Source organism: Hemicordylus capensis, chromosome 2 (assembly GCF_027244095.1).
Source record: "Hemicordylus capensis ecotype Gifberg chromosome 2, rHemCap1.1.pri, whole genome shotgun sequence".
In the NCBI taxonomy this organism is placed as follows: Eukaryota; Metazoa; Chordata; class Lepidosauria; order Squamata; family Cordylidae; genus Hemicordylus; species Hemicordylus capensis.
In genome coordinates, this window is record NC_069658.1 from 310,502,910 (window position 1) to 310,525,521 (window position 22,612).

Sequence of the window (22,612 nt, forward strand, 5' to 3'; positions counted from 1 at the left end):
TGGGGCAAGTACCATCAGCGTAGAGGCGGCTCCGCGGCTACCTACCAATCTCATTTTCCCAAGCCTACCTATCCTAAGAGGCAATAACACCACAGCCTCCAGGCTGGCCGTCCATTACAAGGCATGGACAGCCATTAAGTCCGATATTTGGGTTTGGGGCATTATCCGCAATGGCTACCGCATAGAGTTTCTATCCTTACCACCTTTTTCCGGCATAAGAACCACCAAGCTTTCCCCATAGTTATTCGAAGAAATTCACTCCTTGCTGCAGAAAGGAGCTATCAAATTTGTATTGTATTTGGCATACAAGCCAATATTGTATTTGGCATACAAGCCAAAACATAGGCTTCTAGTCGAAGTACTTTATGATACCGAAGTGAGATGGGGTCCTGAGACTGATCTTAGACCTGTGGGGTGTCAGTTCCTTTGTTTGATACCGGCGATTTTGGGTGGTGATGATCCCAACCATTCTGCGCCTGTCTAGTTCGCGTCTGTCGATCTGAAGGACGTGTATTTCCACCTGTCTATCTCGCACCATCATTGCAAGTATCTGAGGTTCCAATCGGGCAACTGTACCTACCAGTACAAGGTCCTCCCGTTTGGACTGGCATCGGCACCTTGTGTTTTTACAAAATGCATGGAAATGGTGGTGGCACAGCTTTGGCTTCAAAGGGTAACAGTTTTTCCGTACATCAATGACTGGTTGCTGGTGGCCACCTCCCACCAGCGCCTAGTAAGACACGTGCAACTCGCTCTTCGCTTGCTTCATTCCCTAGGATTGGAGGTGAATATCACTAAGTCAGCACTTGTACCGACTCGGAAACTGGAATTTCTAGGACTCTGTTAGACTCTAGGGCAAGGAGGGCTTACCCAGCTCCTCACAGTCTCAGAGATGCTGCACAGGTGTTTTGTCAGCGGAGATGTCATACAGCCAGGTTCGTGCAAAGACTTCTCAGGCTTATGGCTTCCAGCACGGCAGTTTTCCCACTAGCCCATTTCCACATGCGTCATCTTCAAGCGTGACTCCTGGACAACTTCAATCCACAGTACCAACACCAGAGCATGTGCCTTTGGCCTCCACAGGAGATACGAACGGCAGTACTGTAGTGGACAAGCAACAAGCACCTGGCGAAGGGTATGCCATTTCGACAGCTCTCCCTGAAGATGACCATAACAACCAGTGCCTCCAACTCCATTGATTCAAAGGGCAGCTGGTGCTCATCCTAACAGACATCAACATGTCCCGTTCTTACTTGAACCAGCAGGGCGGCACGGTCTCTCGGAGCTTGTTGTATCTAGCTCTAGATATATGGGACTGGTGTACGCTCGGCTGACAGCCGAAAGCCTGGCTGACAGCCATACACATAGAGGGGACTTTCAACTCCCTAGTGGATGCACTCAAGTGCCAGACAGCCAACACCCACGAGTGGTCCTTGGATCGGAGAAGTCTGTTTGAGGTGTTCCACAGGTGGAGAGCACCGTCCATAGACTTTTTCGCCACAGCTGCCAAGGTGAAGTGCAGCCATTACTGCAGCAGGGCAGGGGATCAACCAGCATTCTCTAGGCGATGCTTTATGCTTTAAAGGGTTTGCTTATGTGTTCCTGCCATTTCCATTGATCCCAAGAGTCCTCGAGAAGCTGAAAAGAGACAAGGTGTGGGCGATCTTGGTGACCCCATGGTGGCCGAGGCAACCTTGGTTCACCGTACTTCTGAATATGGCCAATCACACTTAGCTGCACTTAGCTCTGAGCCCTCAACTCCTGACAAAGGACTATGGCCGCAGATTGTATCCGGACCTAGGATCGCTGCACTTGACGGTCTGGAAAATATAAGGCCAACACAATTCACTGACCTGGTTCAAAGGGTGCTGGATGCAGCACGGAAACCATCTACCCGTAGATGTTATGTTGCAAAGTGGAAGAAATTCTGCTCACGCTTCGTAACGGGGTCTCGCCCCCAACCAAGCTCCAGTCCAAGCTTTCTTAGAGCACCTTCTGGCACTGCAGGAGTTGGGACAAGCTCATGCCTCAGTCAGGGTACACTTGGCAGCGATAGCTGCCTATCACAGTTATTCAGGTTTGTTTACCAACCTGGCAGTTAAAAAGCTTTTGAAAAGGCTGCTTAACTTGTTTCCAGTGGGCCCACGTTTATTGCCCTTGTGGGATTTACAGTTAGTTCTCTCAGCTGATGACGCATCCATTTGAACCATTGACCACATGCAGCCTGAAGCTCCTGACATTGAAAACAATATTTTGAGTAGCCATCTCCTCAGCTCAGAGAGTTAGTGAGCTGAAGGCCCTTCGTTGTGATTTCCCCTACTTAATATTCCACAAGGACAAAGTCGTACTGCGTCCTGACCTTATGTTCCTGCCTAAAGTGGTGTCAGGGTTTCACATGGCTCATGAGTTGAGGTTGCCAGTGTTCTTCCCTAACCCAGTCTCTGATAGAGAAAGGGCTTATCATTTTCTGGATGTTTGCAGAGCATTGGCCTTTTATGTGGACAGGACTAAAGCCTACCGAAAGTCTAACAGGCTGTTTGTTAGTTATGCAGGTCTGTCCATGGGTATGCCCATCTCAACACCAAGAGTTTTGTCCTGGGTCACAGAAGCAGTTATGTTGGCCTAACACGTGGCAAAGAAACAGCTGCCTTGCCCAGACCCGGCTCATTCAACACGGGCTGTGACATCCTCCATGGCATTCTGACAAGGAATCCCTCTGGATGAAATTTGCAGGGCAGTGACCTGGTCTAGCCCGTCAACCTTCGTCCGCCATTATGCCCTGGATGTCCAGTCCTAGTCACAGTCTGCATTTGGAACATCGGTGCTCCAGTCAGTCTCTCAGTAGGCTGCTCCCTCAAACCAGGTAATTACAGCTTGTTATGATCCCAAGGGTGATGCACAGAGACCATGAAGAAGAAGGGCAGGTTTCATACCTGTAACTGTACTTCTTTGAGTGGTCTTCTGTACATTCACACTCCCTCCCTACCTCCCTGCAGCAGCCTGACTCTATTGCCAATCTCTGGTTGCGGTGGTCTCCTTGACTGAGGTAGAGTGGGATAGGGTCATATAGAGGGAGCTATGTTTCCTGCTCTTTTTTCTTTTTATGGTGAAGCTTTGGAAGGTTCTGGAACCTGGTCTCTGCACAGGTGCATAACCAAAGTGTGAATGCACAAAAGACCACTCGAAGAACTACAGTTACAGGTAGGAAACCTGCCCTTACTCACTGTGACATTTTTAATGACTTTTTTGCGGGTAAAATTTCTCACATTCAGGCTGAGCTGGATTCCATGGTTATTGTATGTAGAGTCTACTGTGGAGGTGACCAGCAACTCCTTTTATGGGATTAGATTGGATCATTTTCAGCTTGTGACTTCTGAGGAAGTGGACAAACTGCTTCAGACTGTGCACCCTACAACCTGTTCTCTTGACCTTTGCCCAATTTACTTATTTATTTATTATTTGTTTTATTTATTGTTGCATTTATATACCGCCTTTCATTAAAAACAATCGCAAGGCGGTTTACAAAAGTTTAAAAAACATACAATAAAATGACAATAAAAGTATTAAGCTAAAAATATAAAAACAAACCAAATTTAAAATCTATAATACACAAGCATAAAAACGATGCACAGATAAAAACACATAGAAGCCACAAAATTTAGCTTATTTAGAAAAATTTAGCTTATCTCATCTCATAATTATATTATCAGAGAGGGTCTGATAAATATTATAAATGTTTCTCTGAGGGAGGCAGGATGCCTCTTTGTCTTAAGGAGACTATTATTAGACCACTTTTGAAGAAACCTGCATTGGATCCCTCGGAGTTAGCTAATTACAGACCTGATTCTAACCACCTGTGATTGGGCAAGGTGATTGAGTGGGTGGTGGCTTCTCAGCTCCAGGCAGTTTTGGGTTATGCAGATTTTCTAGACCCATTTCAAACCTGGCTTTCATGTGAGCTATGGGGTTGAGACTGCCTTGATCGGCCTGTTGGATGATCTTCAGTTGGCTGTCGACAGAGGGAGTGTGACTCTGCTGATCCTCTTATATCTCTCTGCAGCTTTCGATACCATAGACCATGGTATCCTTCTGGACTGCCTGAGAGAGGTGGGATTGGGTGGCACTGTTTTACAGTAGTTCTGCTCCTACTTCTCTGGTAAATTTCAGATGGTGTTGCTTGGAGACTGTTGCTCTGCAAATCGAGAACTAAAATGTGGAGTTCCACAAGGCTGCATACTGTCTCCAATGCTCTTTAACATCTACATGCAACTTCTGGGAGAGATCATCAGGAGGTTTGGATCTGGGTGTTATCAATATGCCGATGACACCCAGATTTACTTCTCCATGTCAGTCTAATCAGGAAATGGCATATCTTCCCTAAATGCCTGCTTGGAGGCAGTAATGGGCTGGATGAGAGATAAACTTTTGAATCCAAATAAGACAGATGTATGGACTGTGTGTGTGTGGGGGCGGCGGGGTCAGGACTGTCTTCTATGGGGTTACACTACCCCTGAAAGGTCAGGTACATAGTTTGGGAGTGCTCCTGGACCCAAAACTCTCCCTGGTTTCTCAGGTTGAGGCGATGGCCAGGAGCGCTTTTTATAAGCTTTGGCTGATACGTTAGCTACATTCATTTCTAGAGGTGAATGGCCTTAAAACAATGATACATATGCTGGTAAACTCCAGACTTGACTACTGTAATGCGCTTTACGTAGGGCTGCCTTTGTACGTAGTCTGGAAACTATAATTGGTACAGAATGTGGTGGCCAGATTGGTGTCTGAGACGACATGAATGGACCATATAACAACAGTTTTGAAAGAACTGCACTGGCTGCCGATGTTTCTAAACAAAATACAAAGTGCTGGTTATTACCTATAAAGCCCTTAACGTTTTGGGACCAGGCTATTTAAGAGAGCGCCTCCTTTGAACCCTCCTGCTTTTTACGATCTTCTGGAGAGGTCCAGTTACTGTTGCCACCAGTTCTTCTGGTGGAGACTCAGGACCAAGCTTTCTCTGTGGCCCAGGGCTTTGGAATATGCTCCCTGCTGAAATCAGAGCATCTCCTTCTCTGTTTGTTTTCAGGAAAACTCTCCTGTTCTCGCAAGCTTTTAATTAGAATTTTAATAGTTTGTTTTATATTGTTTGTATCGTGTTTTATGTATTTTAACCTGTGATTTTAATGTTGGGATTTGTACACTGCCTAGAGATTTACATATCAGGCAGTATAAAATATGATTAAATAAATAAAATATGTTTTTAGTGTGAAAGTATTCTTGCCTGTTTTGTGTCCTTGGTATTAGATGATCCAACAATCTAAATAAGTAACACTAATCTTCTGGAAATCATGCTAGCCAAAATTGTGGCTTTTGCAGTCTTCTGTGTTTTGGACACACCTGAGATAACCAATGCTTTGTAGAGTTTAATCCTAAGCATGCTTGCTCGAAATTACTGCTCTGTGTGTGTGTGTGTGTGTGTGTGTGTGTGTGTGTGTGTGTGTGTGTGTTGGGCGGGGGGGAGATGGGAGACACAGACTATGGAATTGAGTGTTAGGCATGGTGATTGCCAGAGGCCCCCATCTTGGAAAACTCCAACTTTATTTGTCTGCATTGTACCTCAGTTGGAGAAATTTAGGTAGTTGGCCCCTTTTACAAAACCATGTGCTAAGAGCCCGTGGTTGATGAGCAGAACATTCTGGAAGAATCTATTTTGATTCATGTTATTGGTATGAATGAACTGCAGTCACTTGGGGAATTTAATTTTCATTAAGTTTGCTTTTCTTCTGATTAATCATTGGCAGTTGCTTAATAACATTCTCAGTTAAGTCTAGGAGCCATCAGGTTAAATCTTGGATCTTGAATTTTTTTCTTACAATACAAGGAAAGAATATAAAATGCTCCTCAGCATTTTTTATTAGTTTATAGATGAGATTATTCTTTCTTAGGACAACACCCTACAGCTAGAGAACTGTAGTAATTTCAAGCTTGTCTCCCTATTGGCTGCATAAATATTTATAGTTCATTATCCTAGCACTCAGGGATCTGTCTGTCTTTTTCCCCTTCTGGATTTAGGGTTCCAGATTTCTCCACTTTTGAATAACTTTCATTAGAAATGATTAATGTTAATACAGTTCAAAGAAATTTGCTCTGTAAAATGTGCAGCATGGTATATACTTTAAAATCTCACATTTTAAGCTCACATTTCTGAAAGTTAAAGCATTGTAGTTGGTTTGGGAAAGTTAAGTTCACTGTGCTACTCTGAATTTGGTCAACTGTTTCATAAGCAGTGATTCTGTGAATGCTTGCTTAGGAGTTAGCTCAGTTTCACATCAGCTGTGCATGCTTCAGAGTTAAACATACATGGAATGGGGATGTCAGGATTATATGGAAAAAGAAGATACTAAAGCTGTTCTCACAAGCAGCCTAACCCAGGCTAGGGCAGCCCAACCTGGGTTAGGCTACTTGTGTAGAGTTCTGCGATTGCTCTCAATCCTGGCAGCTCCCACCCAGCTGAACCCTGCTTTTTGCCCCAACTCTTAGCCGGGGTTAAGGGCACAAGCACACTCTTAACCCCACACCGGGATTGTGTGTTTGCTCAGGCTGCTTGCAGCCCAGGCAGACACAGACATGGGCGCCTAGAGTACCCACAGTATGTGATGCCTGTCCCACAATCCACTCAATGCATGGTGCATTGTGGGATTCCTGGAGCCAGGGCACATTGCCCCGGCAAGCCGTGCGGCTCTCGGGAGCATTGCTTGTGTATGTGGCCCATCCATGTAGCAAGGAGATCACCTGAGGGGGGAAGGTAAGTACAGTGCATCCTCGCCACTACCAACTGCCCACCCTTCCCGCCTCCTGGTTAGCCTTACTGTTTAATAGATTTGCTCAAATCGCTTAATGCATTAAAGTACATATATATTTACACAGAAGCTGTGTAAATAAAGGAGTTTTTTTTAATTAATGTTGAGCTTATGTATATGTTGTGCGAAATGTCAGAAGTGTAGTGAATGCTGATGTTTACTGGTCTTGTAACATCTTAGAGCTGACAGAGAAATGTCAGAAAATGCTGGCATTTACCACATTTGAAGGCCGAGTGCTTCCCCCCCCCCCCCCACAACAACCCTCATTTCCATCACTTCCTGGTAAATGTTGGAAGTAATTTGCTATGAAGTTTGCTTTGGAATTTAATGGTAAACTGCTGAAATGAGGATGAAAGGTCACTAGTCAAAACCCCTTCACCATAGACATAACAATAAATCTCTGAATTTTTCTGTTGAGAATTCCAATGTCAGTGTTGACCGTTTTCCAGTTAGTGCATAGACCAGGTACAGACTAATGCGAAAGCATCGTTGTTGCTTTTTCTATGAGAATGAGCCTCCGCAGCAGACTTGCAAGCATCCCTCTTCCCTTCAGGAGAGGTGGAAGAGAGTGAGCTTTTGTTCCCAGTATGGACTACACCAGTTCTGTGTGGCATACAAATGCAAACTGCCATTTAGCTCAAGCGACAATTAGGTTAAAGAAATCAGAAACAAACTAAATGTGGTTGAAACTATGAACTACAGTTCCCAGAGTTTGTATGAAACACGGAACAGTGTACTAGTTCAAAGTGAAAGCAGAGGATTTCACTTGTCGCACACAAAATTGTGTGGCAAGTAGTGAATGTGAGAGCCCATGGCTCTGAGAAGCTTGTTCTCATAGTGGTAAACCTGCTTTATTTTGAAATTCATATATCTTGGAGAAGCATGCATTCTGTTGATTGCTGCAAGGATTAAAACATAGATTTGCAACTAAATAGTCTAGCATAGCAGGAACATAGCAAGATCTGGCTAAAATCCTAGGGACACTTATCTGGAAGTAAGTTTCATTGAAAAATACAGGCATATTCCCAGTAAAGGTAGGATCGGGCTGTAACAATGCCTAGTAGTTATTTTGCCAAAGGCCATTTGTCCATGAGATGAAAAGTAAATGTCCATTCTGTTGGGTGGTTAGGAGAGTCTTCTACTAGCAACAAAGTAATACACTGCAGATTTCAAGTAGGAATGCTCAGTGGATGATCCTAATAGCATTTCCTAGTCCTTAGCATGTGTGTTGAGTTAGTCTTTGGATCAAGTTGGAAGTCCACAATAACAGATTCAGTACATGACATGTCTTGCCATTTGTCATGCTTTAATCTCAGAAGTCAAATATCTTTCCCCATGGTTTTTGCTTTTACATAGAAAAGCAATATTTCACTTAGAAGATCATGATTCATTTTCAGGAGATGAGATTTTTACCATGCTTGTTTGTATTTAAATTTCATTTTAAATCATTTTATTTTTGTACGTTTCTGTAATCTTAAATCCTAACAAAATTCCAATTTCTAAAAAAGCCCCCACTGTTTTTATCTTCAAATTACTCTTCCCATGTTTCTCTTTGATTGCATATGTAGCTGGTGCTTTTATTTTCTTAAGTTCAAGACCGCCCACCACTTCTCTAACGTACTTTCAAACAACCTGGTTTCCACTTGATTATGCTTACATATCCCTAATGGGCTTGCTTCAGTGGATGCCACTTAATTACTAAAGTAATTGTTGCGGGCATAGAGGTAGGTTTCTTTTATATATATATCTGCAGAAGCTGAAGTGAAGCAACAACTCATATTTGGAGTATTTGTTTATGATTGAGAGTTTTGATAAGTTTTAAAAGAATCTCCATAAATTAGTGAATATCTCAAACACACAAGTTGTTAAATTGTGCTTGTGTTAATAGAATTTCTTGTTAGCGTGCTTTACAATGGCATTTGATTCAAGCCAACTACTCATTATGAAATGTAACTACTTTTGGGACTTCTTGTGGCCTGGAGAATTCTAATATGTGTTTATGTTTCTAGGTACGAGCACACCAGTTAGTTTTACCACCCTGTGATGTAGTGATCAAAGCTGTAGCTGACTATGTCCGCAATATTCAGGACACCTCTGATTTGGATGCCATAGCTAAAGATGTTTTTCAGCATTCACAGGTAAAGGAGGAACAAAACTTTATGGACATAAGCTTTTTGTTAGAGCATCTTACAGTACTAACAAATAGAAAATATACTGATACATCATGTTTGCCTGTGCATATACACGTTTGTGTAGACTGCCTTTTCACTGAACCATGATCTAGCTTGGTGATCAATCCCTAGAAAATGCATAAGCACATTCCACTGTTTTATTGCAGGGTGTGCTCACTACTAGCCCTTTGTGACATAAACCTATGTACTTGTGTTTGCTTTATAAATTTCCATCATCGATGTAGCCCTATGGTGAGGGATGTGGACAGCATATAGTTCATATATGTGTAATTTATAATATAAAATTTTGAACTTATTTTTCAGTCTAGAACGGATGACAAAGTTAAACGATTTAAGAGAGCAGTTGCATATTATTCAGCAACTAATAAGCCCATGCCATTTCATCCACCACACTATCTAGGTAAGTGCTGAAATTTGTTTTTACTGCAGTAATCTTTAATCTTAAATCTTGGCGCAGTGGAGAAAGAACTTGCCTAGAGAGCAAGAGGTTGCCAGTTCGAATCCCCACTGCTATATTTCCCAGACTATGGGAAACACCTATATTGGGTAGCAGCAATATAGGAAGATGCTGAAAGGCATCATCTCATACTGCATGGGAGATGGCATTGGTAAACCCCTCCTGTATTCTGCCAAAGAAAACCACATGGCTCTGTGGTTGCCAGGAGTCAACACCGACTCGATGGCACAACTTTACTTATTCTTTAAACAAACAAAAAATAACTATTCTTTAGAATAGTGTTTGTTTCTCCTTCAAATCCTATTTTCAATTTTGAATTACCAGACTATTTAGTTTGTTTCTTCCAAATCAGGATTAGCTGGCTACTAGTAATCTCCATTATTCTATCTATCTATCATCTATCTATCTATCTATCTAATTGATTTCTATACCGCCCTTCCAAAAATGGCTCAGGGTGGTTTATACAGAGAAATAATAAATAAATAAGATGGAACCCTGTCCCCAAAGGGCTCACATTCTAAAAAGAAACATAAGGCAGATACCAGCAACAGCCACTGGAGGGATGCCGTGCTGGGGATGGATAGAGCCAGTTACTCTCTCCCTGCTAAATGAAGAGAATCACCACGTTAAAAGGTCTCTCTTTGCCAAGTTAGCAGGGGTTATTATTGTAATTAGTACTCGCCATTACAGAGTGATGTATCTCTTGTCCTAGCAGTTCCTTGTTCTTGTTTGTTGAACTAAATGGGCTCTCTCATCTGCTACTGTTCTGCCTCCATCTTTTTATTTTTTGACAAGATTGTCACTTTTGCAGCTTCACACACTTCTGGATCAAATTAGATTCCTGAATCCAAAGCTGACCGAACTCTGTCCTGAGCGTGGTACTTAGATTTTGGTTAATAGTCTTAGTCATTTACCAAGGTTAAGGACAGGAAGGAGGTTGAACCTGTTTTATTATTTTATTCAGTGAACTACTGTTGAGATTATTATGGCAATACATATTAAAAATGGCAAATCTTCACATGTTAGTAAGCTACAAAAACAAACTCTCAAAAAGACATTGACACGAACACTAGGCAAGCTTCACGGGGAAAGAGTTCTGACAATAGATGTCATGACTGAGAAGGCCCTCTCTCCTGTTTGCACCGTCAGTGGCATTTTGATACTCTGACTTATGTGGTGATATGGCACAGCTGCTGAACCTAGCAGGTATTTGTGTTCCATTCATTTGTGCCAAGAAGTCCTAGAGAATTACAATATTTACTTTCTGTATCCTTGGGACCTTTTCTAGTGATCTTGCAAGATCTCACTGTCCCAGCCCTACAATATAAAAAGGAGAGGGTATTAACCTGACTGAAAGTGGCATTCTTGTGTGAGTTAAAAGCTATTTTCCTTTATCTAGGGAAACCTTCTCTCTTGAGTTGCTTTGCATAGGTCTCAAGCATGCTGCTTCTAATAGAAGATGCTGAAATAGCATATCTATGTGTAGTTTAAAGTATGTGTGTTTGTGTGCATGTCTGAGAAAGTAATCCACTCTATGCTTTTGGGTTCGTCTCCCTAGCCAATATGGCCACCAACATAAAACATTCCCTGTATCAGTGACCTGGTGGATTTTGTTTCGAAATTCCAAGAAGTATCCAATTAATTTGATGCTATCTTAGACTTTCTCAAACCAGCTAAAATTCTTGGACTTGACTTCAGTATTTCTGTTAAACATATAAATAAAAACCTCTTGACCTAAATGGTGAAGGAAATCTACACATGTAACCACATGGAAATCTAAAACTAGTTTATTAAAGTAACTTTTTTTTTTGCATTATTGAAACAGTTTTTAAAATACAAAATGCTTGAAACTGGGGCAAAACACCATTTGGAGATATGTCAAGATGCCCATCTGTAGGTTTTGTTTGGGCTGAATGTCACTTCAATTCACAAGGGAAATCATAGTAATTGGGGTTTGTTCACACAGGACAGTGGTTACTGAGAGACTTGCCTTTTAACTCCAGGTGAGCTACACTATAGTCTGCTTATTCTGAAATAAATTACCTTGTCAAAGGACATATATTTGATTCGTAGAAGGCAATTGACCTGTCTTTTTGCCAAACTGATTAATACCGCAAGTGAAGCAATTTATATTCCCTTTTCTGAATAAATCAGAAAAGTGTGAGAGAAGGAGAAAAATTTCTCTCCAACTCTAGAACCAGGAGTCATCCCATGAAACTGAAAGTCAGGAAATTTAGGACCAACAAGAGGAAGTACTTTTTCATAGAACGCATAATTAATCTATAGAATTCTTTGCAATGGGACGTGGTGATGGCCACAGGGCTTAGACAAATTCATGGAGCACAGTTCTACCAGTGGCTACTAGTCTGGTGGCTGTGGGCTACCTCCAGCCTCAAAGGCACGATGCCTCTGAATACCAGTTGCAGGGGAACAACTGCAGGAGAGGGCATGCCCTCTCCTCTTGCCTGGGCAATCAGATGGGTGTGAAACAGGATGCTAGACTTGATAGACCTTGAGCCTGATCCAGCAGGGCTGTTCTTATATTGTGTTCTAATTCTAATTAGCCAATCCTCATTGAGAATTGAAGGGATATTAATGGATGTAAAATAGTGTCTGGTTTTGGATGCATTATGTAGACTAGAGTTTCGCAACTAGTGTTATGGGTACCACTGGTGATTAGAGTTACAGGGGTACTAATTAGGGGCTCAGCTTTCTGCTGGATTGAGCTGCCTGTTCCTGTCCACTGCCCCTGGGTCTTCTTTGGAGTTCTCCTCCGCCTCCTTATCTGGTCCCAATCCTTCTGACAGATCTCGGCCAATTGCCAACTCTGTCAATGGTGTGTGCAGCCAGCTTGCTATTGGTTGGCAGTGGGTGGGCAGGTGACTCAGGGACAGAGTGTGTGCTTGTGTGTATGTTTGTCACCACTGTTTTTCTTCAAGGCTCCTTTTTCTTCCTTGGCCCTGTGTCATCCTCTGCCAGCCTCCTTCCTCCTTTTCTCCCTCCTGCACGTGCCTGCCTGCTTCCCGCCACCACTCTTCAAGGCTATCTCACTCTTGCGTCGTCTCTGCACCCTCCTCTGCCAACTTCCTCCTTGTCTCCTCTCTTTCCACTTTTGTTTAAAAGTCGTATATAAATATTCATAAATTAGCAGTCTTTGGTTGCAGATGGTTGGAGAGTAATCTTGGTTGGGGGAGCCTTTAGTAACTCCCTTGTTACAAGCAGATAATTATACTGATTGTGACTGTGTTCTTTTAGGTGGAATGGGGGCAGCGGCTGTCACCCTAACTGTAATGAACGTGTGTGTGTGTGTGTGTGTGTGTGTGTGTGTGTGTGTGTGTGTGTGTCCAAGGAGGATTTGTAGGCTTGCTGAAGGTTTGCAGCAGAAGTGGTACACTTGTTTAAAAAAAACCCTTGATGTTGATTACTGTCTTCATATTGTTGACTCCTTATTGCTTTCTGATCAGCAAAGAAGGAATACATTACCAGTCACAAAGGAGTTTTAAATTCTTCATTAAGTTAGTGCCCTAGTTAGGTGAGGACTTTCCATTTCTTCTGTGTTTTGTATTAGTTTTAGGGAGTATTAAAAAGGATTTAAAAGCAAGTTTCTCTTAAAAGCTTGAAGCAGGATCTGCTCACTGCCATTCTGCTGAGAAATAGAAAGTAAATAATGGATTCTAAAATGTTGGGAGTAGCTGTAATATAAACAAGAGAAGGTGAAATATTGAAAAGAAAAAATAAATGAACAGACAAGGAAGTGGAAAATGTGTCTCCTGAGAGAGACAGAAATGAAACAAAACTGGTACACAGTCATTAAAGAAAATTGAGCTAGAAGAAAAACAAACCATACTGTAGAAAATTAGGTCAGAGTTTTAAAAACAACAGAAGCTTATCAGGCATTTATTCATATTTGCTTGCTTTTTATATTAATGAGTTAACTAAAATGTATTTGGGGGAAAACCCACACCCACCCACTTCATTTCCATTTTCCAATAACAGCCAGACCAAATCAGTTTGGAATGCCGGGTATAGTGCCACCGTATGTTTCTCCTCAGATGCTCAACATTCCACAGACCCCTCTGCAAGCTAAACATGTGGCAAGTACACTTTGCTTTTTTCTCTTCTTCTCCCAGCAATTCTACTTTTGTTGTCTTGAACTGCATTTTATGGATATGAAAAGTGCTCCTCAACAGTTTGCACATCCTTAGGAAAACGTAGTATAATGGATAATGCATACTGTTTCTTTCAGGCCCAGCATATGTCTAGTCAAGGAAATGCCCAAGGTCAGGGTCCATATCCCTATAGCCTCTCAGAACCAGCCATCACCTTGGACACAGGAAAAAGTCTTTCTGAGCAGAACAGCTACAGCAACATTCCTCATGAAGGAAAACATACACCATTATATGAACGGTCCTCTCCGATAAACCCAGCTCAGAGTGGGAGCCCCAATCATGTGGATTCAACATATTTTCCTGCCTCTTCTACATCATCTTCCTCAGACAACGATGAAGGCAATGCAGGTGCTGTAAAGTAAGTAAAATAGATTTTATTACGGCTTGGAAGAAGCAAGTTGCTGATAGCTTGTTTGAACTATCTATGTGGGACTAGGTTATCATGAAGACGGAGATCCTAGATAGTTCTGTTGGTCCCTCAGAAGGATCCCGCCCCCACCTCCTCCCCCCGCCCCCAAAGCCAACCAACTTGCAGTTGTAAGTAGCTCGTTTTCCGAGCTTAATCCACTCTTCCAGAACTCTTTATCAGAGCTCAAAAACTACTGCTCACAATTTTGTTGAATCTAAAATAAAAGTAGCCTCCTTATTTAGTTTATGTTATGATTTTGATTTCCATGCTACAGGCCTGTTGCTGGAGAACATTTGTTTGGACTCTGCTGAGTGAAAGACAAGATAGAACTTTGCACCATACTGCATACTTGCAGGTGATAGTTGCTTGTGTGCACTGGGTTATATGGGTATAGATTCTCCCATATTACCAGTAGCAAAATCAACAGAAGAAAGAGAACATATTTCCAACTTAGGGCAGTCAAATTCTTCCTTTTTTATGAAGAGAAGGAGAAGAGAATGGACTGAAACCCGACTTAACATTCTTCCAACTTTATTCTGAATAAAATTTGGCCCTGGTGCAATGGTTATAGTGGTGGACTAGGACTGGGGAGACCTATGTTCAAATCCCCACTAAACATAACCATGAACACCTCTCTGGGCTACCATGAAGGGAGAATGGTATATAAATGTAAATATAGTGTGAACTCTTACTGAAATGATTGTATTCTAGAAGACCATTTGGATCTTGGGGATTTTTATATGTCCTGGTTATATTATGCTACTAAAACTAACCATGGTATCAAGGCTATTGAAACTGAGTCCTAGCATGTGTTACTAGTTTTATTTACATAGAAAGAGATGGCATCATTAGTTGCCATTCCCATTCCTCTGTTAGCCCAAATGTGCAATCATTTACCTATTGCAGGTCTCAATTTCAGATATCAGTACAGGCAAACTTTGTTATCCATGGTTTCAGCACTTGCATAGCTCGGCATTCACGCGTGGGCGGCAGCAGGGAACCAGACTCATGTATTAGGGGGTCGGCCATGGCCATACTTGTAAAAGGCAATCCATCAATCCGTTTGGGTTGGAGGGGGGCGAGGGGAAAGGAGGCATCATTTTACACTTAAAATTGCCACAGATGATGGCAGAGACGGCACATTTTACCTGCTAGAATTGCCACAGATGACCACAGAGGCAGCGGCAACAGCAGGGATTACATAGAAGCAGTGGTGCATTTTGCCTTTTCAAATCACTGCTGAGGCGCCCGCAGCATCAGGGATTGCAGCAGAGGCAGCAGCGGAGACTCCTCCTCTCTCCAAGCCTCTCTTCCATCTCATTGCAGGGGCCAGTCTGCATTCCATTTTGGGCCTCTCTAAGCACTTGTGCATGCGATTATGGGAGTTGTAGTCCAAAAGCAGCTGGGGGCGGCTAAGCTGAGCAGGCCGGCCCTAAGGTAATGATCTTGACAATAAGAAATGTGTTCTTCCTTCAGTCATGTTGGTGGGAACAAACCTTGCTGGGAAAAAACAGGAAACCAGTCAGAAAATCAAGCACGTGGGGATTCAGGAGACCAAACAAAGGTAAGGAAGTGTTGTGGAGTGTATGATCAGAGTTCTTCAATGTAATATTGAATGTGTGGTTTTTAGAACTTCAGCTCAGGGAGTCAAATTCAAACCTAAACCCTAACGCAACTCTCTTGGGCACACCTTCTGGAGGCATAGGTGGCTGCAGAGGAAAGGGGGATCACCATAAACCATGCCGCCTTGTGTGAAGGGAAAAACCCTGGCATGTTGGCACAGGGTTAGTCTGGATGTCAGCTGCTATTTACAGCTCAGTCTGGGAACAATCAGAATTATGCGGATTTGGCATTCTGTTTCTCATGTTTTGACCTCATATTAAGAATGTTAAAAGAGCTCTTGATTGGCTAGCGAATATGAGAGATTTTCTTGGCCACATTTCAAAGTCGGTTTCAAGCTGATGTCTGGGATGAGATTAGTGGCTACTATTCCTTGGACCTGCCTAATGAAACTGCCTTTAATTACACCAAGTAGTACCAGGCATTCAAACCAAGCACAGCAGAAAATCCTTCATCAGAAACAGTAGCTGATACAGTAAACCAGGGAGGGCAGAAAGCAGCCAGATCTCAGGAACAACATGTTCTTCACTGTAGAATGGCAGCCTTCTGTATGACGATAGGAAATCTGATGATAACTTGGAGTGTAACATGGTGATTGGGCTGCAGGACAAGAATTTCTGCTCACTTGATAACTCAATTGAGAGACAAGCTTTTCCCCACCACATGTTTCCTTGCTAAGGATATTTGACTACAGTCAAATAATAGGCTGTCAGTTGACCAAAAGATAGATGTCTGCCATCTCCACCTTGTTGTTGTTACTATTTTTGCAAAGGTTGTTCATACCCTGATGACTAACTGTCAAGGCTTGTTTGGCCAAACTTTATAGAGCTTATAGAAAAACTGATTTTATATTAATTTCAGAGTAAAGGTATGTCTGTGGCTAAATGAGTTGAATCATTCTCTCAATGTTTCATTTTATTACATGCAGTACATTTGTTTTCATCAATATGTCAAGGCAAATTTTCAGATATTGGGAATCTAGAGAAATTGAAGGCTTTTTGCTGAACATCGGCAATTTTTTTTTTTTTTTTTTTGCAAGCAAATTGTTCCCTGTAACTGGGATTCCCAGATATTGTTGACTGCAACTCCTAGCATCCCCACCTACAATGGCTGGGGAACTTGGGAGTTGTAGTCAACAAGATCTGGAAATCCCTGTTACAGGGAACACTGATAGCAAGACTTTTGAAAGGTAGAAGTGAGCACTCTGCATTAGAAAAATGTCCTGATCAGAAGCTCTCAGCATCTGCTTTCATAGTGGACATTATTGGTGAGTCATTTGTAATCATTCTCTAGCTGCTACTGCAGAGTGCTCACTCAATTTAGTTATGAAACCAAAAAGTTCCCAGCATTTTTCCAGGAGGCTGCGTATAGCCTTCACTGCAATAAAGTATATACAAATATAGAAATAAAAGATATATATATATAAATATATAGAGAAAATACTTTTCTTTGAGTGTAGAAGGTAACAAGTCTTGTGCATATTAGTTATTTCTTTAATTGCAAGTGTGTAAGATTTATTTTCCAAAATTCATATAAAGTTGCATATTATTTACTTGCATAATTCTTGCTTTAAAGACAGATGTATCTATTCAAAATGGCTTTCTTATATATTATAGGCAGAAGGTTCCTCTACTGTTTCTTCAGGAAACCAGGCAGCTGAAGTTAAAGGGAACCAAGCCAGTAGTCCACAAATCCCATGTCTGTTGTCAATGCCCACCAGGAATCATATGGATATTACCACTCCTCCATTACCTCCTGTAGCACCCGAAGTATTAAGAGTGGCAGAACACAGACACAAAAAGGGGTTAATGTATCCATACATCTTTCATGTTCTAACCAAGGTACGGTTCTCAGAACTGATTATTATAAAGCAAGGATTCTAAAAGCGTCATTGGATGCCTGCTATTGTCTCTTGGCTTTTAACAACAGTGCAGGCCTGGTCTACACATGCATTAGAATATGATTGTGGAGTTCTGAGAACAGACCCTACCATTTTGGTCTTCAGGTGGCAGATCATGTTTATGATTTGTTTAAAAAACAAACAAATACCTCTCCTTGTCATTAGAAAATTTAGCTTCAGAGAGCTTGCATACTGCCTAGCCAGTGTGCTAATTTCTTTTGCAGGAAGTATTTACATAAGGTATGTCTTATAAATGGCATCCCCCCAGCTGTGGACCAAAGTGGTAAAGTCCATTCTGCTCTCTGTGAAAAGACTCATAGTTGAATCCCTACCTACTTAGAACTTAGGTTTCCTTTTAGCATTGTTACTTTCTAGGCACAGCCCCGCCCCCCCCCCAATCCAATACCAACCATCTGTTTTGACAGATGTATGTTTGAAGATTCTTGTGTACAATGTGGCATGCACCCTCCTGCAGTGACATATCATGCCGTATGCTTGATACTTATTTAGCATCTGCATTCTCATACACTGGAACTTTTTGTACTTGCAAAATCTAAATTTGCCTGTTTGTGGTTTAACAGAAAGTAGTCACTGATACCTTGGAAAACTGCCCCCCCCCCGCAATATAGCTACTTATTAAGTGGCATAGCGGTTGGCCTATATCATGGGAACATCAGAAACTGCCATATACCAAGTCAAACTATTGGTCCATCTAGCCCAGTATTGTCTACACAGAATGGCAGCGTCTTCTCCAAGGTTATAGGCGGGAGTGTCTCAGCCCTATCTGGAGATGCCAGGGATGGAACCTGGAACCTTCTTCATGCAAGCATGCAGGTGCTTTTTCCAGCACAGCCTCATCCCCTATGGGGAATGTCTTACAGTGCTCTGGCATGTAGTCTCCCATTCAAATGCAAACCAGGGTGAGCCCTGCCTAGCAAAGGGGACAATTCATGCTTGCTATAAAGTATATTATGAAAAATGTCACTAAAACTTGTAGGAACTATGCTTCTCATATAATTGGGTTTCTGGATTTAAGGCTGCCATGGTGAGCGGGCCACTGGCAAAAGTGATGAGCAAGCCTAGTTTGCCTCCTAGCTTGGGAGCTAGATTTGTGGGATCATCCCTGAAATCCCATGGCAATTCCTGTCTCCTCTCCACCTCCAAGCTTACCGAAGACGGCTAGTTTGGGCACTGCATTACCATGAAGTACCTTGGCTATGCCAGGCCCAAACCAGCAAACCCTATACCTTCCTTCCCTTCTTTGTAATAGAAAAGGGAAGCAGGGGCATTTGTAGACATGGGTAGTGTCTAGACAGCCTCTGCCAAACAGCGACTAAACAGAGATATCCTATGCTTTCTTATCCTCCAGTGCAGGAGAAGAAAGCGGAAGGCAGAGCTTTCTTGGCTGTGCTTGGCTGTTCAACTGCACTGCCGATGGGGAAATTGACCACAGTTGTGGTCCAGCAACTAAGGCTGGCCACCAGTTGTGGAACATTGGCTATAATGCTTGAATTGACAATAATCCTTCTCTGTTTGCTCTTAGAAGACCCTCAAGACACACCTGTTTTCACAGGCTTTTAACTGAAATCCGTTTCAAGCAGTTTAATTTGGTGCCCCGCCCCAGATTATTTTCATTGTATTTTGTAAATTTTTAACTGTTTTACTCTGTTTTCTATTATGTTTCAGACTTTGTACACTGCCTTGAGATGTGCATATTAGGCAGTATAAAAATGAGATGGATGGATAGATAGATGAGAATTTCTATTCTGCTAATCATTTTCTTCTTTGTACAGGGTGAAATCAAAATTTCTGTTTCTATTGAAGATGAAGCTAACAAAGACCTGCCTCCTGCTGCACTTCTTTATAGGCCAGTTCGTCAGTATGTTTACGGAGTCCTGTTCAGTTTGGCAGAAAGCAGGAAAAAAAACGAGAGACTTGCTTTTAGAAAGAACAGGCTTCCTCCAGAATGTATGTATTTGCTTCTTGTTGTTGCCTCTAAATACTGCCTCAGTTCAGTTTAGAACAAATTGGGTGGGTGCAGACATCATAGAGAATCTCAGTTAAGATCCTCAGGAGCACACGCTCGCCTGTCCCCACATGAGCATGTACATCTAGTTCAGAGAATCCAAGACCTGAAACTCACTTCAACCCTTGGTCCCAGATCTCAGGTTTTTTTGAAGCAAGTAGGTTAGAATAAGCTGAGATTGGCCGTGACATCCAAACCAACCAATCTCAGCTTATCATAACCTAGATAGGAAGTAAAACTTGCAGAAATGGGATAATGGCAGGGAATGCATTCTGCCAAAGCTGAGGGAAATCACTCAAAGCTCATCTTCAACCAAGGTTCTGCATGACATCTGAACCATAGTGTAGAGCTGCTTGTCTGTTTTCCTTTTCCATCTGCCATTTTGTATTATATTGTGCCTTTGAACACACACGATTCTCAAAGTAGTTTAGTTTAGCTCTTCTATGGCACACACCAGGCACACCCATTTCTCACATTTTGGATGCAATTCACTTGGATCTTGTCCTATACAAGCCCACTGAAATTAATGGAAGTTGTTCTGATACAGCTCAATCACAGTACATACACTGAAGAGGCATAGCAGCTGCTCTTCCGTGATCTTTGCTGGCAGTAAGAAACCATGCCATTTAGGATGAGGCAAACACATTCTTCTGTGTAAACCAGACTAGAGAAAAGTTAAGCACTTTCTCTTCCACCTAAAGCTCTACGTCCCTTCTCCATGTATTGAACATGTAGTTCTGGCCTTGGTCTTGTTTTCAGAAAACCTTCCTGGCAAATCTTCAATGAAAAGTGGTGACATTTCTATTTTCCACATCTCAGCCTAGCCATCGCATGCATTTTTAGGTTAGTCTAATCTTAGATGTGGTCCAGTTTCTTAAAAAACTTCAAACATGAATACAGTGGAATAAATAGAGCTTTAAGGACTGCAGAATCAAGCTTAAGTTATGGAAATAATGGAGCAGCATCCAGTGCAAGATTTACATTAGGGAAATATTTCTGCTTACAAAAGGACCAGAGGTGTGACTTCTGCTGACCCTCTACATTCCCTCTACAGCCCTCTGTGCTTGCAGATAATATCTCCCTGAGAGTCCTCACCTCAAGTACATTTTGGCAGAAGGATGGCAGAAGAAAAAGAGAAGAGGCAAAAATCACTCTCTGCTTCTGCAAATTTTACTCTGGGTTTACTTTTGTAGTTTTTACATTTAGATGTACAGGTTGTCCTTGTTATCCATGGGGTTTCTTTTCTCTCCTACAGCTGTGGATAACAAGACCTTGGAGCAATGGGAATTGGGGGTTAGGTTCCTGGAGGTGAAAAAATAGCTTTAAAAGGCAGAAATAAGATAAAGTGTAGTACCATACTCTCCAACTGTCCAGCAATGTGCTCCCCCAAGCCCCCAATTCTGCCAATTTTTTCCATGAAAAATTGTGGGGATGGGTTTGAAGGGAGAACCACAAAATGGCTCTGTTCAGCAAAATAGGTGCTGGAAATGACCACCACGGAGCCAGCATGGTGTAGTGGTTAGAGTGCTGGACTAGGACCGGGGAGACCCGAGTTCAAATCCCCATTCAGCCATGAAACTAGCTGGGTGACTCTGGGCCAGTCACTTCTCTCTCAGCCTAACCTACTTCACAGGGTTGTTGTGAAAAAGAAACTCAAGTATGTAGTACACCGCTCTAGGCTCCTTGGAGGAAGAGCAGGATATAAATGTAATAATAATAATAATAATAATAATAATTATTATTATTATTATTATTATTATTATTATTATTATTATTATTATTTCCAGCCACCCAGGAAGCGCGGATAGGCAAATTCTTACTATTTTTCAAATCATGTACAGGGAGGGAAATAAGTATTTGATCCCCTGCTGATTTTGTCCGTTTGCCCTCTTGACACAGAAATGACCAGGCTATAATTGGAATGGTAGGTTTATTGTAGCTGTGAGAGACAGAATAACAACAAACCCACCCTCAAAAGCCCAGGGCCCAAAAGTCAGCGATGGATTTGCATTGTAGTGAGGGAAATAAGTATTCGATCCCTTCACAAAAGATGTCTTAGTACTTGGTGGCAAAACCCTTGTTGGCAATCACAGAGGTCAGACATTTCTTGTAGTTGGCCACCAGGTTTGCACACAACCCAGAAGGGATGTTGTCCCACTCCTCTTTGCAGATCCTCTCCAAGTCAGAAAGGTTTTGAGGCTGATGTTTGGCAACCCGAACCTTCAGCTCCCTCCACAGATTTTCTATGGGATTACGGTCTGGAGACTGGCTGGGCCACTCCAGGACCTTCATGTGCTTCTTCTTGAGCCACTCCTTTGTTGCCTTGGCTGTGTGTTTTGGGTCATTGTCATGCTGGAATACCCATCCACGACCCATTCTCAATGCCCTGGCTGAGGGAAGGAGGTGCTCACCCAAGATCTGGTGGTACGTGGTCCCGTCCATCGTCCCTTTGATGCGATGAAGGTGTCCTGTCCCCTTAGCAGAAAAACACCCCCAAAGCATAATGTGTCCACCTCCATGTTTGACGGTGGGGATGGTGTTCTTGGGCTCATAGGCAGCATTCCTCCTCCTCCACACATGGCGAGTTGAGTTGATGCCAAAGAGCTCGATTTTGGTCTCATCTGTCCACAACACTTTCGCCCAGTTCTCTTCTGGATCATTCAGATGTGCATTGGCAAACTGCAGACAGGCCTGTACATGTGCTGCCTTGAGCAGGGGGACCTTGCGGGCACTGCAAGATTTCAGTCCTTCACGGCCTAGTGTGTTACCAATTGTTTTCTTGGTGACTATGGTTCCAGCTGCCCTGAGATCATTGACAAGTTCCCCCCGTGTAGTTCTGGGCTGCTTTGTCACCGTTCTCATGATCATTGCAACTCCACGAGGTGAGATCTTGCATGGAGCCCCAGACCGAGGGAGATTGACAGTTATTTTGTGTTTCTTCCATTTGCGAGTTATCGTGCCAACTGTAGTCACCTTCTCACC

The 22,612-nt window shown here is 42.5% G+C and overlaps 1 protein-coding gene across 4 annotated transcripts in view; it reads left to right on the forward strand.

The window, feature by feature from the left end:
* The window catches only part of FAM120A (family with sequence similarity 120A), a 98,098-nt gene that overhangs the window by 45,921 nt on the left and 29,565 nt on the right, over positions 1 to 22,612 (forward strand). For all 4 annotated transcript variants that reach the window (XM_053293805.1, XM_053293803.1, XM_053293806.1 and 1 more), the window contains exons 4-10: positions 8,867 to 8,995; positions 9,353 to 9,449; positions 13,503 to 13,600; positions 13,753 to 14,033; positions 15,561 to 15,648; positions 17,321 to 17,545; positions 19,398 to 19,572. In XM_053293805.1, the coding sequence (XP_053149780.1) occupies positions 8,867 to 8,995; positions 9,353 to 9,449; positions 13,503 to 13,600; positions 13,753 to 14,033; positions 15,561 to 15,648; positions 17,321 to 17,545; positions 19,398 to 19,572 (1,093 nt within the window). The remainder of the gene's footprint in view (positions 1 to 8,866; positions 8,996 to 9,352; positions 9,450 to 13,502; positions 13,601 to 13,752; positions 14,034 to 15,560; positions 15,649 to 17,320; positions 17,546 to 19,397; positions 19,573 to 22,612) is intronic.